This window comes from Delphinapterus leucas, chromosome 6 (genome assembly GCF_059928025.1).
Source record: "Delphinapterus leucas isolate spDelLeu-1000000601 "Yukka" chromosome 6, BTC_Dleu_Yukka2, whole genome shotgun sequence".
In the NCBI taxonomy this organism is placed as follows: Eukaryota; Metazoa; Chordata; class Mammalia; order Artiodactyla; family Monodontidae; genus Delphinapterus; species Delphinapterus leucas.
The window spans coordinates 45,256,476-45,272,010 of NC_143134.1; the positions used below are offsets into that span (position 1 = coordinate 45,256,476).

Below are 15,535 nucleotides of genomic sequence, written 5' to 3' on the forward strand. Positions count from 1 at the left end.
CTTTAAAGAACAGCAATCAGCAGTCCTGTTCAAGAGGGGGCCGGTGCACAAGACCACTAACTACAAAGGGAAGGTGACGTGGGCGCGGCATGTGGCCACCAGAATCCTAGGAAGCGGACATTTTGAATGTTTTAGAGGATGAGATGTCGTATAGATTGGGAGATGTGCTGTGTGTGCTGGAACAAAGAGGGGGAACTCTCTCGTGAAAAGTAGCCTTCTGCAAGAGGGAGTGGGGAGGGGAGTCCAGGAGGTAGCAATTAGGGCGCTGGCCCTACTTTGTTCCCTTGGCTGCAGCAAAGGAGGGAAGAAGGGGAAATGACCCTGTTTATGATCTTACTACAAAAATTGACCATGAAGTGAAGGATATTATATAATGCTATTATACTCTTTTGTTTAAAATTTGTCCCCTAACATAAATATTTGAGTTGTTGAAAGGCTTAGTACATAATTGTGCCAATTAGAACCTAATTAAAAAGTAAGATAAAACAAACATATTTTCTTAAATTTTAATTTCATTTATTAAAGATAAAGACCTAATCAAATGTTTTCCCCCAGCTGTTTACTAGGAGATTTTGTTCCCTATTGAGGATCTGATGCTCAGTTTACTGGTTTTGGGCTGACCCTCCTGAGAGCTGTGGGTGGGAAGTGGTGCTCTGTACACAAACCTTTGCACCCTCTTTGACTAATTCCTGATCATTTAACTCTTCAAACCTGATACAGTTTGAACTCTAATCCTTCAGGGTCTTTCTGGGTGTCTAATTTGTTGATGTGAAAAATTAATTTGAGCCAAGGTGCTTGTAAAATACAATATAGCTCAAAAGGTTATTCTTTTTTCAAAATACCTTCATTTGAATAGCAGCCCACAGTGCCTAAAACCAAGAGGTAAAAATAGTAGAGGTTTGGAGGTTGAGAGAGATGATTATAGGCAGGGGGGCCTTTTCTGCCACATGCCACCAGTAAGTGTTTTGTCTTCACCCTTTGCAGAAGGCCAGCTCTGCTGTTAGTTTGTCTCTGCACCATCAACTCCAATACTACATGTGCCCCTGGGGTGGGATCTTTGCACACTCTTCCCCACATTGACATTTTGGCCCTAACCCTCCCACAGCGAAGGTATGGCAAATACAAATAGATTTCTTTGTTCTAGATTATGCCATGGCAGTGAATATTTCTGTACCACATCAGGGAATTTGTTTATCACCATTTAGCTTTTGACTGTTTACTATGAGTTCTCATGACCCCCAGCAGGTCCCAGTGTGTACCTTATGTATATACCTATGAATGACTGTGCATGTAAGATTAGTAGCAATATCTTGGTGTCCATAAAATGGCTCATTTCTCCCACTTCTTATGCTAAATACAATTGATTTCATTAAATGTAATCTTGTTTTCATTAGAGAGCACTGAGTTATGAAATTGTCGAGCATCATGCTCTAGATACAAAGATACAAAGAATATTTCAGATTTGGTCATTCATTCTTTAAAAAATACCTGGAGTAGACATTTCTGTATAGCTCAAGCTTAGGGAAGATATTATCATTTTTTCCCTCTGTCACTTCCAATACGATGTGCTTTTATACCTGCTGTACTGTCAGAGAAATTTGAGCAGCTTTCAGAGTTAGGAGCTTCGGGGACAATTCTGTTAGAAAAAAAACCCAGGGGGAAACAGTAAGGGCTGAAGACCCTTACTTTAGCCAATACACACAAGAACATTAGGAAGTAAATATTTGCTGTGGTTTTATTAGATGCTTGTTAGCTGCACCCCTGAGCCCCAAGGTCCCTATAGGAATGAAGTGTGCCTCATCTACATGAAATCTTTTTAAAGCCTGTGCTCTCATGGGGCAGACTCAGAGTGCTATTGTGTTTAAAATAATACAGTCCAACATTTTTTTTTTTTTTGGCTGCTCTGGGTCTTCGTTGTGGCACGCGGGTTCTTCTTCTTTGTGGTGTGCGGGCTTCTCTAGGTGTGGCGCTCAGGCTTCTCTAGTTGTGGTGAACATACAGTCCAGCATTTAAAAAGTAATTTCCAAAGGTCTTAGCCCTTAACTCCCCTTTCCTGAACCCTGCAAGGGGAGATAAGGAGACCACAGTCATATATCTTTGACATCTCCTTTTCTATCCATTTCCCTTACACTGAAGCAGCTCCCCCCATCTCCCTCACCCCAGTCTCCCTCCAACAAACACCTGTATCCCACCAGCTCTTGCCCCTGTGCCTCTTGTCATCCTCACCAGCTCCTTTCCTCTGGATTACAAGACCCAAAAGAGCTTATTTAGCAAAGCAGGACCATCCCAGGCTGGGAGGTGGAGTGAGGAGGGTCAAAATGGAATTCTCTTAAGCATGGAAGGAAGAGAAAGGCTGGAAACCAACACACATGAACTAATTCCCTCTTATCAGGTACTTCATGTACACCCCTTAGATATTCACTCTCAGGGTGTCGAATCTTGGGTTTTGTTGTGGTGACTGGGAAAAGCAGGAATGAATGACAGCTTTCAGACCCTCACCCAGGTCCTTTTGGGATGCCATTGCTCCTGCTGTGTGACTGTGGGTTGAAAGCTGTTGCTCTTGGCCACGTGTTTCAGTAACTGGCTCTGGCTGCCTGCCAGTCTGCTCCTGACATGCCTTTGTCATGGCCTTTCCCACTGGCACTAGGGGATGTCCCCTCTAGATGGTACTTTTGGGATGGCTATCTTTCTTTTCCACTCCTCTGATGCCCTCTTCTGGAGTGGGTCTTGAGTTTGCATATTCAGTTGGTAATTTAGGTCCAAAGTTTATTTTATTACAGTGTGAGGCAATTCAGGGGCACCAGTACACGGGTAAACTAAATTAGAGCTACAGAGCTTCACTAATTAGTCCATTGCTTTTACAGCCCCTGCTTTGTGTCATCCCCAGAGCTGCCTTTAAGCCCAACCCTGACCTCACTTTAGGTGCAGCTTCTCAGGTGGATTTTAATGTTTTCTTTGCTTCCTCCGTCCCCAGCTTCTTGGTCAAGTCTTCCTTTTATTAGTCTTCTCTTCAAAGGGCGGGGGAATTGCCCTTTGTCTGCTGTTTCTTGATCTCAATTTTTTTCTTTCTTTAAACAAAACGTTTTCTCATTTTATGTGCAAGTCAAAGATGCATACTCACTATAGAAATTAGGAAGATACAAAAAAGTGTGAAGACAAACCATCTATAATCATCCATAACCCTAGAAAGAACCACAGGCAAAATCTGGTGAATTTTCTTTGCTTTTACATAATTGCAAATATTCTGTATATTCAGACCTGTAGTCTGTCTATTCTCCTCATCTTTTCTTCTGATTTACTCTATATGAAGTCCTACCATAGTCACGATGCTGTCACTGCATTGTTATTTGCATGTGCATGTGCATGTGTGTGAGTACACACACACACACACACACACACACACACACACACACACACACTGTAACTGGTGTCTTTGGTTCAGGTGCTGAACTCCTGGCCATTCTGCAACCTGATTCACAACACTCTACATTTTGGCCTCCTTTTACTAAACAGTTACTTTTTTCTTACCTGTTGTGTGCCTCCTTCTTGACTTTTAGGTGTATATATGGATTCTGGTTGATTAAAGAAATTATTATAAGATGTCTAAAGCCTAAATTTAAATTGGGTAACAGGTAATACTATGAACACATAGAGGGATTCCCACTTTTTCATAATTGCCTATTGACCTGTGGCATTTGGAACCTCAGTCTCCACTCTCCTCAGCCTAAGCTCAATTGCTTATTCCCAGGAGTCTGCAGCCTCCATCATTTGTTAGGAAAGAAGGTCTGAGCACCCAAGGAGAGTTTCCTGTTATTCTCTTGTAAAGTGATGACAAGGAGATTTGATAAAAGCTGAATGCATTTTTAGTCGAGGATGTTCTGTTCTTAAGCTACAATTGCTGTTTTCCCTTTAACTCTAGAAGTGATTCTATCAAACAAAAGAAACTTTGATCTTCATATGTGTATTATTATTATTTTATTTAAAAAATTCTCCTTTAAATGTGTAATTTAAAAAAGACTTATGCATCATTAAAGGCAATTTTCTTTTGTCTTGGGACTGGTTATATATGAATGTCAGAGGGGGAAGATTCACTTTAAAAGTGAACCTTCTGGGATGCATTTATTCCACAAAGTGAGATACGCCTTGCAGTAAATATAGAGAACACCATGAAATAGCCAATGTAAAATAATTTAAAATTTAAAAATGCTAAATCGAACTCTTGGTTTTTAAGGTGTATTACGTAAATGATGTACATTTGATCTTCAAAATTTAACATCACTGAAGGTAGCATAAGAGAGTAAGGATTAGATGGTGTTTTGGAGGGATTTAAGTTAGACATTAGAAGCTTTGCAAAATTCAGAGAAACCAGTATCTGTGGTCATAGACAAGAGAGGCCTTATCTTGTGATCTGTTAATAAGAGAGCAATCTCTTGTCCGGAGCCTGTGCTCCGCAACAGTGAGAGGCCCACATACTGCAAAAAAAAAAAAAAGTGCTACATGGAGACAGAGTGCTTTTTTTTTTTTTTTTTTTTTGCGGTACGCGGGCCTCTCACTGCCGTGGCCTCTCCTGTTGGCGCAGGCTCAGCGGCCATGGCCCACGGGCCCAGCCGGTCCGCAGCATGTGGGATCCTCCCGGACCGGGGCATGAACCCGTGTCCCCCGCATCGGCAGGCGGACTCTCAACCACTGCGCCACCAGGGAAGCCCCAGAGTGCTTTTATGAGGCAAATTCATCCTCACCCAGAACACCGAGGCTCTGAGGACATAGAGTATCTTTGAGTGGAAACTTTTCTACACGCGTCTTCTTGATGCAGGGCCCCATGTCCACTATCCACCTCTCTCAGGAACTTGCTTTATTTCCTACCTCAGGCAGAAGGACCCAGGAAGTCCCTTTAGAATTCAAATAAGGTTCCAGCTTTTCTTTCCCAAGCAGAGTAGCAAGTTCTAGAATTGGCTGTAGCCTCAGCAGTTACCATCCAACTGTTGCTTCAGTAATCCGGCTCCCCAGAACTCGCAGGGGTCTGAGATTGATGCCAACAGTCCCAGGCTCAACCCTTCAGGAAGGGTTTGGCATCATTACGAGCCCTTGGGATTCATAAGCTGGTCCCCACAGCTTTTCCCCTTGGTGGCTTCTGAGGGCACCAAGGGTAAAGACTTCATGCCAGATGGTCTCACCTTAGGCTCTGTGAAGGCAGCACTCACAGAACTTTTGAGCCTTTAAAGAATTGTGCATTTTTGATGCTGAGCTTATCGCTTGAATGCAAGCAGTTTAACAGAATTAACAGCAGTATCTTGGATGCAAGATGGTTTTTAACCTGCAATATTTTTAGGATCCTGCCAGTGCATCCCAAGGCTCCTTGAGGCAATTAAAACCATGCTCTTGGCAACATGCAGACTGTTTTGTCAGAGTTAAAATTTTTTTTAGTGCACTTTCTCATCACATCTGGAAGAGGTTTGACTGGTGCTCAGAGAGATAGCTTCCTAGGGGGGTCCTTTTGAATTCTTGATCTACTGTCTCTGGCACCCCATAGACCATGTTGGTGATGTTGTGGCAGGGCCCCAGGTACTCCCCAGCACCTTCGTTTCTTCCAGACCAACGAGGTTTGATTAACTGGGCAAATCCAGCAGCTAGAAGAAACTACGTAAACTGTTAGGCCACAGGGAGCCATCTTAACTAAAAGGTATCTTGTTGACTCGCATGCAGAAATTTAGGCAATGGGAGACTCGGGGCCATTTTAAGTTTTCCGTAAATTCTTTTGGAGGCTTCATCGCTTAGACCAAACATATTAAAGTGCACCCACATCTCAATTAAATCTAAAGTTTTCCATAAAAATGGTGAAAACATTTTTGTAATTTTGCTTTTAAAATTATTTGCCTATGAATGCCTTATTAAATTTACAGTTGCTTTTGTCTTCTTATCATTGTACCTACTCAGGAAATCTTAAGGAAATCTTAAGGAAAACAAGAGAACCTAATTCACAGAAATTATTCTTACATGTAATGAAATTTTTTATGAACAATAAATTGATCAATTAAAGAAGGTGACATAATGTTACATTTTGCAGGCAGTTAATGCTTATTAATTTCAGTTTTCTTTTGTGTACCTTGGAGCCAATTCAATTTTTTCTCCCATTGCCCACTGGAAAACTTGTGGGCCCCAAACACTGAGCTTTTTGGGCCTAATGGGTAAAACAGCCCTCAGGGATTTGACTCTGATGTTTGGCTCAGGAATAAAGATTTAAAGGTTACAGGATCACTGTTTCAAACTTTAAAGGTCTTTCATGTCAAGGAGGAATAAGACGAACACTATGGTCCTCCACAGGACTGGAGCGGAAAATTCTCCAGAAGAACATATCAAAGAGGCTGTCCCAGGAGATATACGACCTGGAAGCATTTAGTGGGAGATGGAGGGATTTTTCATGAGGCTGAGAGGTTGGAGAGGACCAAGGATTTAGAGTTAGAATATCCAAGTTCCAGTCCTCGTGCCAATCATTACTTATGAGACTTTGAGCAAGTCACTTAATCTTTGTATTTTTTTCCTCATCTTATAAAATGGAGATATGTCCCTGCTTCCCTTATCACACAGGGTTGCTGAAGATCAAAGTGAGATAACTTCAAACTCAAGATGATAAGTTCTACACAAATGTTAAGCCCCATTCAACCGTTAGAGTTATAAATCCTATTCTAGGATACTAGGGGAATGCCTGTTAGGCTTATGATAGAGTCAAGGCTCTATAAAGGCAACCTAGTATGGACTGTGTGTTTTAGAAATAAAGAATTAGAATAGGATGAGAGCTGAAAGAGATATTGGAGATTGAGTCCCAAGCTCTTATTTTATACATAGAGAAATGATGCGTAACATAATTGAGTGACTTACAAAATGATTTCTATTTATTTATACCCTGCCTTGTTTCATAAAGGATTTCAAGTGGATTGTTAGAATAGGTACAATGAAATAGGGAAATCTCAAGTAAAAATGAAGTTGTGATGGAGAATAAGTTAAAGCATAATGGCCAAGTAAAAGGCAGAGGGGAGTTACAGTGACAATATATAACTTTTATAGAGTCAATTAAAAATGACCAATAACTTTGGCTTTGAGCTTCCTGGTTAGCCAAAGCAAAACTAGAAACCAAGCTAGTGATAGAACCAGCATCAGAACCCAGTCTTAGACCAGTCTGCTTTTTGTTCCATTTAAAAATTTCTTGTTATTGAATTTACTTTTTTTGGTCTTAAATTTTGTTTGTTTTTTTAGCATTCTTTTTCTTTCTCTCCATTGGTTCAGTTTGTGGGGATGGCTTTTGTGAGGAGAGTGAGAGCTGTTCCATGTGCTCAGTTGACTGGGGAAGGTCCACTTCCTACAGATGCCTGGGTGACGATTGCCTTTCCAATCTGTTTGGTCCCTACTGCCTCCGCCTTGACCAATCTGGGATGATTGAATCAACATCTCATGCGGAATTTTCCCGAGCTATTTCTTTCTTATGTTTATTATTCTGTGTTAGGATCTGACATCTTTTTAGAGTTCTCTGCTGTGAAAAGTCTTTGAAATTATATTATCCATCCCTATTACTTTACAAATGAGGAAACTGAGGTCCAGAGCTGTTAAGTGACTTGCCCAAGGTTACACAGCAGCAAATGACCTTTACTGAGCACCTACATTTGTCCTTGTTTAATTCTTACTACAAATCTCGATAATTAAATATTATTATCCCTTTTTACAGTTGAGGAAAATGAGGCACAAAAAGGTGAAGTGCTTTGCCCAAGGTTACAAGTGAGAGAACTGGGACTTGAACCCATTCTGTCTAGGTCCAAAGTCCATTTCTTTGCACAACCTTCCACCCAGTGCCGCCTCTTAAGATGGTGACAGAGCACTGCTCTGGGCTCTGAGTCTAGTGCTCTTCCCACTTCACTTTAAAGATAGTCTCGGGCCCTAACTCCCTTGGGCTGGAGAGGTGTGCAAGATTAGTCCCAGAGTTTGGAAAGGTCCACAAATCAGTGTCTGGCTCTGCTTTTTGGGGATTATTTTTGGCCAGTGGAGTCAATCTCTATAGACAATTCTGATTTTCAAATGGATCCTTTGGTTGTCTAAAGCAAATGGTTTATATCCACGGTTTTCAGCCATTTTATTAAGATGTACTGTGTGGGGCAATGAGTTTTCACGTGCCAGTAATTTATAATAGTTAAAGTAATCTGGGGCTGGTGCACCTGGGGATTACAGAATTGGCAGCTGGGACCTCTCCCAGAGCCTCATTGATGGGAATAGGGCATGCAGCACATTCTGCATTGACGCCATTGTAGCTAAATGGTCTCAATCCTATCTCTGCATCAAGCAGTAAACTTTTTTTTTGTACTTAAACAGTGTTTAGTTAGTTACTGATTTATATACCACCATATTCCACAAATAATATAAAGCAACTCAATTATGATATTTATATAGTTCTTTACATTTAATGTATTTTAGCAGTTCCATTCAGTTTTAACAAGAAGTTTCTGAGCCCAGCGTTAACAGCCCATTTTTATTGTCAAGCAGTAAATTTTAGTAAGCATATCCTGCCACACTGTGTATAGAACTCTGTACTTTTTATTCTTATTTTACAAAAGGCAGAGTTGTGATGTCAAAGAGCTTGATGTCTAATAGAGGAGAGCTAACTATGTTAAAAGAATAAAACACACACACACACAACCATATCAATGATTGCCAACTAATCTGGCTTGAATCTTTGTTGACACTTGTTATCATGCAGATTGGGAGGGAAAATCATCTTGTAGTCCAGTCCAACATGGAGTCCCATTCAATGAATAACAGTCCAGCAAATAATAATTATAAATAAATTAAGCATTCTTGCTATCTCTCCTGAAAATGCCATAGCAGGGCATCTTAAAAATTCTATTTTTTCTACCTCAAAGTATCTCCCCAACATAGTAGCTGCTCCAAAGTCCCTCTTCTCCACTATAGCAGCTCCTCTGCAAATCTTTACTCAATTGAACTCAAATAACTCGCTTATCTTTTAACTCTTCCTTCTTTGCTCAGCTCTTCACGTAGGTCAGTGTAGCCTTTTTGGTGATATTAATTTCCTTCTTCCCCCATTATCTTGGTTCCACACAGTACAGAAAGATCTAGGAGCTGATCTGGAAGTTAACTTCCTCTTTATATAGGGATGGGGAGTGGTTTGGGGAAGACGTGGGAAACTCATGCATTTTTTTGGTTCCCTATCAAATCAACTTTAAGTGCATCCACTGTAGTAAATTCAAAATCTCAAATTCTTATTAGCTCATGCTCTAATATATGGGCTCCTCTCCTGTCACTTGGTGTGTATCTAGAAAATTAACAAAGTACATCTAAACATTATTCTAGAAACTTTTATTAGAAAGGCCCAGTTACACCCAAAACTTATATTGTACATTCTGAAACTAAAAGTCAATGGTTTGGCATTTTCTATTGTTTTGGATTGTTGATGCTAATGTTTTCCTGCCTGGGATGGATAATAAAGCTTATTGACTCTGGGTTGGAGGCAAAGTGTGTGCGGGTGTGTGTGAGAGAGAAATAGCTCCTTGGAGCCTTTAGTAAGAGAATGGAAAGGAGTTCACAAGATTGCTGAAGAATGATTCTAGAGAAGCAGGGGCAGGGTGGGGAGGAAGAGCACCAATAGCTTTTGGATGGCTAGAAAACCAAGTATTTTCTTTTTTTTTATTTTGAAGCTGAAGTGTACAGTGTATCAAAATTAAGGATTTTAACAAATCTAAAAGTCATGTGACATTTAAAAATTGTTTTTAATTCTCAAATATTTGGCTTTTCATTTATATGTCTTTCTTTGTTTTGTTTTTTAAAAAAATTTTTTATTGGAGTATAGTTGATTTAAAATGTTGTGTTAGGGAACTCTTCTCAATACTCTGTAATGACCTGTATGTCTTTTTAACTGAAATCCTTGTTAAACCCATTGCAATTGACTTTGCTAATGAGCACCATCATCTTATTGGTAGTCTCACTGTTGCTAGCGATGAATAATTAAGTACTGATTTTGTGCTGAATGCTATTGTTTTGATTAATTTTTACTGTAAAATATTTAAATCATATTTCAGTCTTTGTTTTTATTTTCTTTCTCTTTTTTTCTTTAGTGGTTTCAGTATCAGATACAAAAGATGTTTGGGATGAAAGTTGGATGGTACGTTTCACTCATATCGAAAAAGGTTTGTAAATGACCAGAATCAGAATTTTATTCCCGAGCCCCTCATAACCCATGTTCCCAAATGTGGACTCAAAATTACATGAGATTAGAGGATCTCTGTCTTTGGTCCTGACACTCTAGTGCCTGTGGTTCTTAGGCCAAACTCACATGAGGCTTCTGGAGAATACCACCAAGATGTAGAGAAAGATAAGAGTTGGGCCAGTGTATACGGAGTGCACCTGCTGAGAAATGCTGACTGATGGCAAAGATGAGTGAGAGATAGCCCTTATGCCACACTTCTAACTTTTGCAAGGACATTGTTGAAGGTTATAGATCTTGTTCTCTCTCTCTCTCTCTCTTTTTATAGTAACACACTAAAAAATGGGAGAAAGGAACAAAAGATCAAATCTCCCTTTGGAGGCTGATGAAAATTGTCAGATTAGATGGGCTCTTTGGGAATCATTACTTCTTATAATGCTCTGCATATACCCAGAGAACACAGGAAATCACATGTCAAGGTCACTCTGCTCAGCAGAAAATTTCCTTAATGCTGAATGCAAACAAGGCTTTGACTATCAGCCCACCTTATTAGGACTGTGCATTCTAGCTCTACTTTTCCTACTTCTTCTGCCAGCTGTGGAGCCTCAGTTCAAAGGCGCCAGTGCTTTTGACAGTAATGGTGATGGTTGATACTTTTCTGTTGAAATTCTGTTGGTTTAAGCATCCAACCAGGTTCAAGGTTGTTGCCTCCCAGATTAGAGCCCACCCTGCCCTCCACTGCGCCCCCAGAAGGCAGACTGGTTTTCCCCTTGGGATCATGGAAACCTGTTGTACTTAGAAAACCAACAGTGACGGCTCTGCCGTTTCAGTCAGAAATTCTGTCTTGATGCTCAGAATGATCATGTCCCCTAGTTATGGTTTGGAACTATAATCAGGCTTGCAGCCAAGTTTGAAGAAAAACAGTGCCCCCAATTCATTGCAAAACAGTGAGTGATTGGCGTGCCTCTAGGAAATAAGCCAGGCAAATTCTTACCAAGGAAAGTCATTAGTAAGTTCCAGGTTATTTTACTTGCTACTCTTACGGAAAAGGAAGGGAACATATATTCATTAGGTGATTACTTTGTGTCAGGTGCTGTGCTAGATGCTTTATGCATGCATTTTAACCCAAAGCATAACCCTGTCAGATGGGTATCGTGGGTATCATTGTCTCCTTGTAGAATGAAGAAACTGAGGCTCAGAGAAGTTGTCACTTGGTCAGGAGCTTACAAGTAGTGGAGTTAAAATTCTAACCACCTCTGACCTTAAAGCCTTATTCTCTCTCATGACGTTCTTTCTGAAAAAAAGCAAAAATTACAGAATATACCATTGGTCTCTTCTGTACTGCTTGGTGTCCTTCCATAGCTGTTTGACCATTTAGCCGGGAACTAACTCTTTAGGTATTTACAGTGTGTAGAAGGGATTTGTGCATCTGATAAGGCAGTATATGCCAGTAGTGGTTTATGTATTATCAATGGGAAATTTTAAAACACTTTAACAGTTGTGTATTTATTTTAATACATATTAGAAAAAAATTAACGAGAATATCAGCTTGTGATTTTAGACAAGTAAATAAAATAAATAAGCTCTTTTACAGAAACATATGAGGTAGACAATAGTGGTTCACAGATGTTCCAAAAATTGTGATAATACCATGTGACTGATGGTGTTTGGGAATCATTATGATTAGTAATGGACAAATAATGTCAGTGCCTCTCAACTCTGAGAGACATTGAGCCTAATTAGCCTATGGTCACTTCTCAGTTACCCGGAGACTCTGTTCAACTCTGTCTTCCACCCAGCCCTTTCTTGGGGCACGACATCTCACTGCCACCTCATATAAAATCAGGAATTCAAATTAATTTGAGCCTCAGCCTATCCAAAATCTAATCATGCACATAAACGTAATGCAACAAAAGCAAAAGAAAAGGATTTTTAGTTGGCCCAACTTTTGGGATTCTGAGGATCACAGTTATTATAAATATCCATGTAAATGGCATCTCTTTGCCAAGAAACTTTACCTCTGTTTACTTTTAAATTGTTTTAGACAGTGGTAGCAAGTAGGCAAGTTATTTGAACCTAGGTTCTAGACTCAGCCAGGTGTGTGACCCTGGGGGCCTTGTTCTCAAAGGTGCTTTCCCTCTCTAGTGCTGTAGTGAACAACAAGCCATAGGTGACAAGTCCTTCAGCACCTACAGAGGAGGGTGACTGACAAAGAAGAACAGATGGGTCATGTTTTTCTGGGGACACCTGCTGGCTTTAAGGGTCCGGGGCTTAGCACAGGCTGGGCTCTGTTCAAGTTCCTTTGCTCCGTTAAGCAGGTGCAGGTGGCAGCAGGGGCAGGGGAGCCTAGGGATCCAGGTATGATGCCAGTAGGTGGCTGAGGTAAAGCCTAGATGACAGATGGTAGAGTCTGAGCCCAGAGACCCCCAGAGTCCACATCAGTCAGAAGCCTGCCCTGCTTGCTTCTCAGGAAGGAGTGAATGGTATCTAGAGACCCTGATCTACTCTGAATGCCTGTATAACTGCTTAGCTATGGAAGGTGGCCTCATTCTTTCTCTGCTTTTGTCTCTTGGTTAAGAGCTCAGAATATGAGTCACATGGGCCCAGAGTAAATTATTTACTAGTTGTGTGACCTTAGGCAAGTGTGACCTTACTTGCTATCAGCTTCAGTCTCCTCAGCTGTAAAATGAAGATACTAATAGTACCGCCTTATAGGGTTGTTGTGAGGATTAAATGAGATAATACAGATAAAGCACAGTGACTGGCTCAATAAGTGTTCATTATTATTGTTATTATTAAGTGATAATACTTATGTATAAGTCCAGTTCTACCTCCCAGTGAACTGGACTTATAGCCAGCTATTTCATTTTAATCAACAGTACTATAACATTATTTGAGTTTAATCACAAGTTAATTTGAGTCCAAGTCCTTGCTCATAATTCTCAAATATTGAGGGAAATTATGATTATTATTATATGGTCAAATTCCCCCCTTCCCACTATTCTCCTCCTTTGCACCATCTCACAGCTCAGGAGTGGACAAGGTCTCCATTACTCTGGGCCGTGCCTCATCTCTTAGAGGACAAAGGCCAGCCTGGCTGATGACTCTCCTCATGCCTCCACATACAAATTAGCCTGCAGGCCCCTTCTTGTTGCCTGCCTGAATCTCCAGGGAACATGGAGGGTTATTCATAGTGTTGGCTCTGACCATGGTGCCTGAGGACATGGATATATTTTTAGTGTCTCTTCCCTAGGGTCTGGCTGAAAAGGTCATGCCTATATTTTATGCCTAATGTCAATTTCTGAATAAAGAATTTGTTTCTGTTAATAGGGCCCAAGCAATGTCAGGGTGTGGGATCCCCCTCCCACTTTGGAATGTCATTTTGCTAATGACCTGTAAGGAAGGTGCTTTGTAAAACCCAAAGCAGTTTATAGGAGTTCTTATGAAGGAGAATGAGGGACTGTGTCAAAGACTGCCCTGGAGAAGAGGGTTTGGTGCATTCAGGTAGCTTCAGGGGGCTGAACTAGGGTAGGCTGAACTAGGTAGGCTGAACTACTTACTGAACTAAGTAGATACAGGGAAAGGTTTTGCATTCCATGTTTTCTACTCATCAGAGTGAGTAGAAGTGGAGTCAGGAGTGGAGTGCACCCTGACAAACAATAAGCTTCACTCTTGCATGTATTTAAACAAAATGTGGGAGCAGGAGACTGGATGAGACGGGTTGAGGACCCCTCCACTGCTAGGATTCAGTGATTCTGGAGTGCGTGGTGGTGGGAACCATTCTGTATGTTGGGACTGGGCATGGAACAAAGTGCACACCAAAAAATAGGTGCAGGAACCTTGAAAATAAACCTATCTATGGCCACATTTTCCAGGGAATGATTCTGTGTTTCAGTCTCTCCATTAAAAATATGGTTATTGATTTATTTAGGTTACAAAAATTTCTTCCTAAGTCAATTTTGGTAGGTAATATTTTTCTAAAAGTATCATTTTTAAATATATTGGCAGTACACAAGGATTCCCTTTTCTCTACATCCTCACCAACCTTGTTATTTCTTGGGTTTTTGATAATAGTTGTTCTAACAGGTGTGAGGTGATACCTCATTGTGGTTTTGATTTGCATTTCACCAATGGCTAGTGTATTTTCGTGCTCTTGTTGGCCATCTGTATGTCTTCTTTGGAAAAATGTCTATTCAGATCTTCTGCCATTTTTTAGTCAGATTATTTTGATATTGAGTTTTATGAGTTGTTTATATATTTTGAATATTTACCCCTATCAGATACATGATTTGCAAATATTTTCTCTTGTTCAGTTGGTTGTCTCTTCATTTTTGTTGATGGTTTCCTTTGCTGTGCAGTCTCTATGTCTTTCTTAATCAGTGAATTTCATTTGTCTGCTGTAATAGTTAAACTAAATAGGACTAACATACATTTTTCATTCTTCCCCCGATATCAGTAATAATTATCCTAGATTCATCTTGTTTGATCTTAACCAGTCAGATGCCTCTTGGCACATGAGAAAACTGAGGTGGGTTGGTTAAGTGACTTGCCTAAATTGTATACGGGGTGAGTGGCAGAGCCCAGACTTAAACCTTCTGGTTCCTGGTCTAGGGCCCTGTCTGGTAAACCAGAAGCTCCTACTGTGGGCATTGAGAAAGCTGTGAAAACCAGGGCTCTTGGCTGAGCAGGAGTGACACACAAGCCCAGAAGGCCACCTCCTGCAGGCGTAAGTCCTTCCTGTCAGGTAAAGCCCTGCACGTGGTAGGTGCTCATCAGACGTTCATTGACTTGAACAAAGCAATTCTGTCAGTGCTGGCACCTACTGCATGCTCTGAGGCCTCCTGCCTTTACCTCCATTCTGGGCTTGAATGCAGATGAATCTTTCTGAGGATGCTTCCTACAAACAAGTATTGAGCCCAACAGGAGCTGCAGGCCTCCTGCCATAGCCTGGCAGCATCCCTGCTGTGGGAGCATTCAGTCTCTTTCTGTGATTAACTGACTGTAGCTTAGCTGTGATCAGCAGAGCTCCCAGTCCAGGAGGTGGCTGGGCTCCAAATCCAGCTCCTTGAAAGTTCCTAACTGGGCTCCACCTGTCAGGAGGTAATGAAGAGAGACTTATTGGTATTTTTGAAGTGCAACTTTATACTTTTTGATAACTAGTTAGTAGCATATTGGAGCTCTCTCATTTTGCAGTCGCAGGAGGCTTATGAAAGATATTTATAACTTTCCTAACTGTGATCTTACTCCTTACTTATTGCCAAGTAGTCCTCATCTGTTTTCGTCTATGAATCAACAAGTGTGTGTTCAGTGTGGGGCAGGGGCACGATCCCATTA

The 15,535-nt window shown here is 40.8% G+C and overlaps 1 protein-coding gene across 2 annotated transcripts in view; it reads left to right on the forward strand.

Moving 5' to 3' along the window:
• The window catches only part of LOC149748930 (uncharacterized), a 214,871-nt gene that overhangs the window by 52,477 nt on the left and 146,859 nt on the right, over positions 1-15,535 (forward strand). The window contains exon 2 of one of the 2 annotated variants that reach the window (XM_089913106.1): positions 10,113-10,184. Coding sequence is in view for 1 of the 2 variants with exons in the window: in XM_089913105.1 (XP_089769231.1) it covers positions 10,113-10,159 (47 nt within the window). In the remaining variant the exon portion in view is untranslated. The remainder of the gene's footprint in view (positions 1-10,112; positions 10,185-15,535) is intronic. The other variant, XM_089913105.1, reaches the window with a different exon arrangement.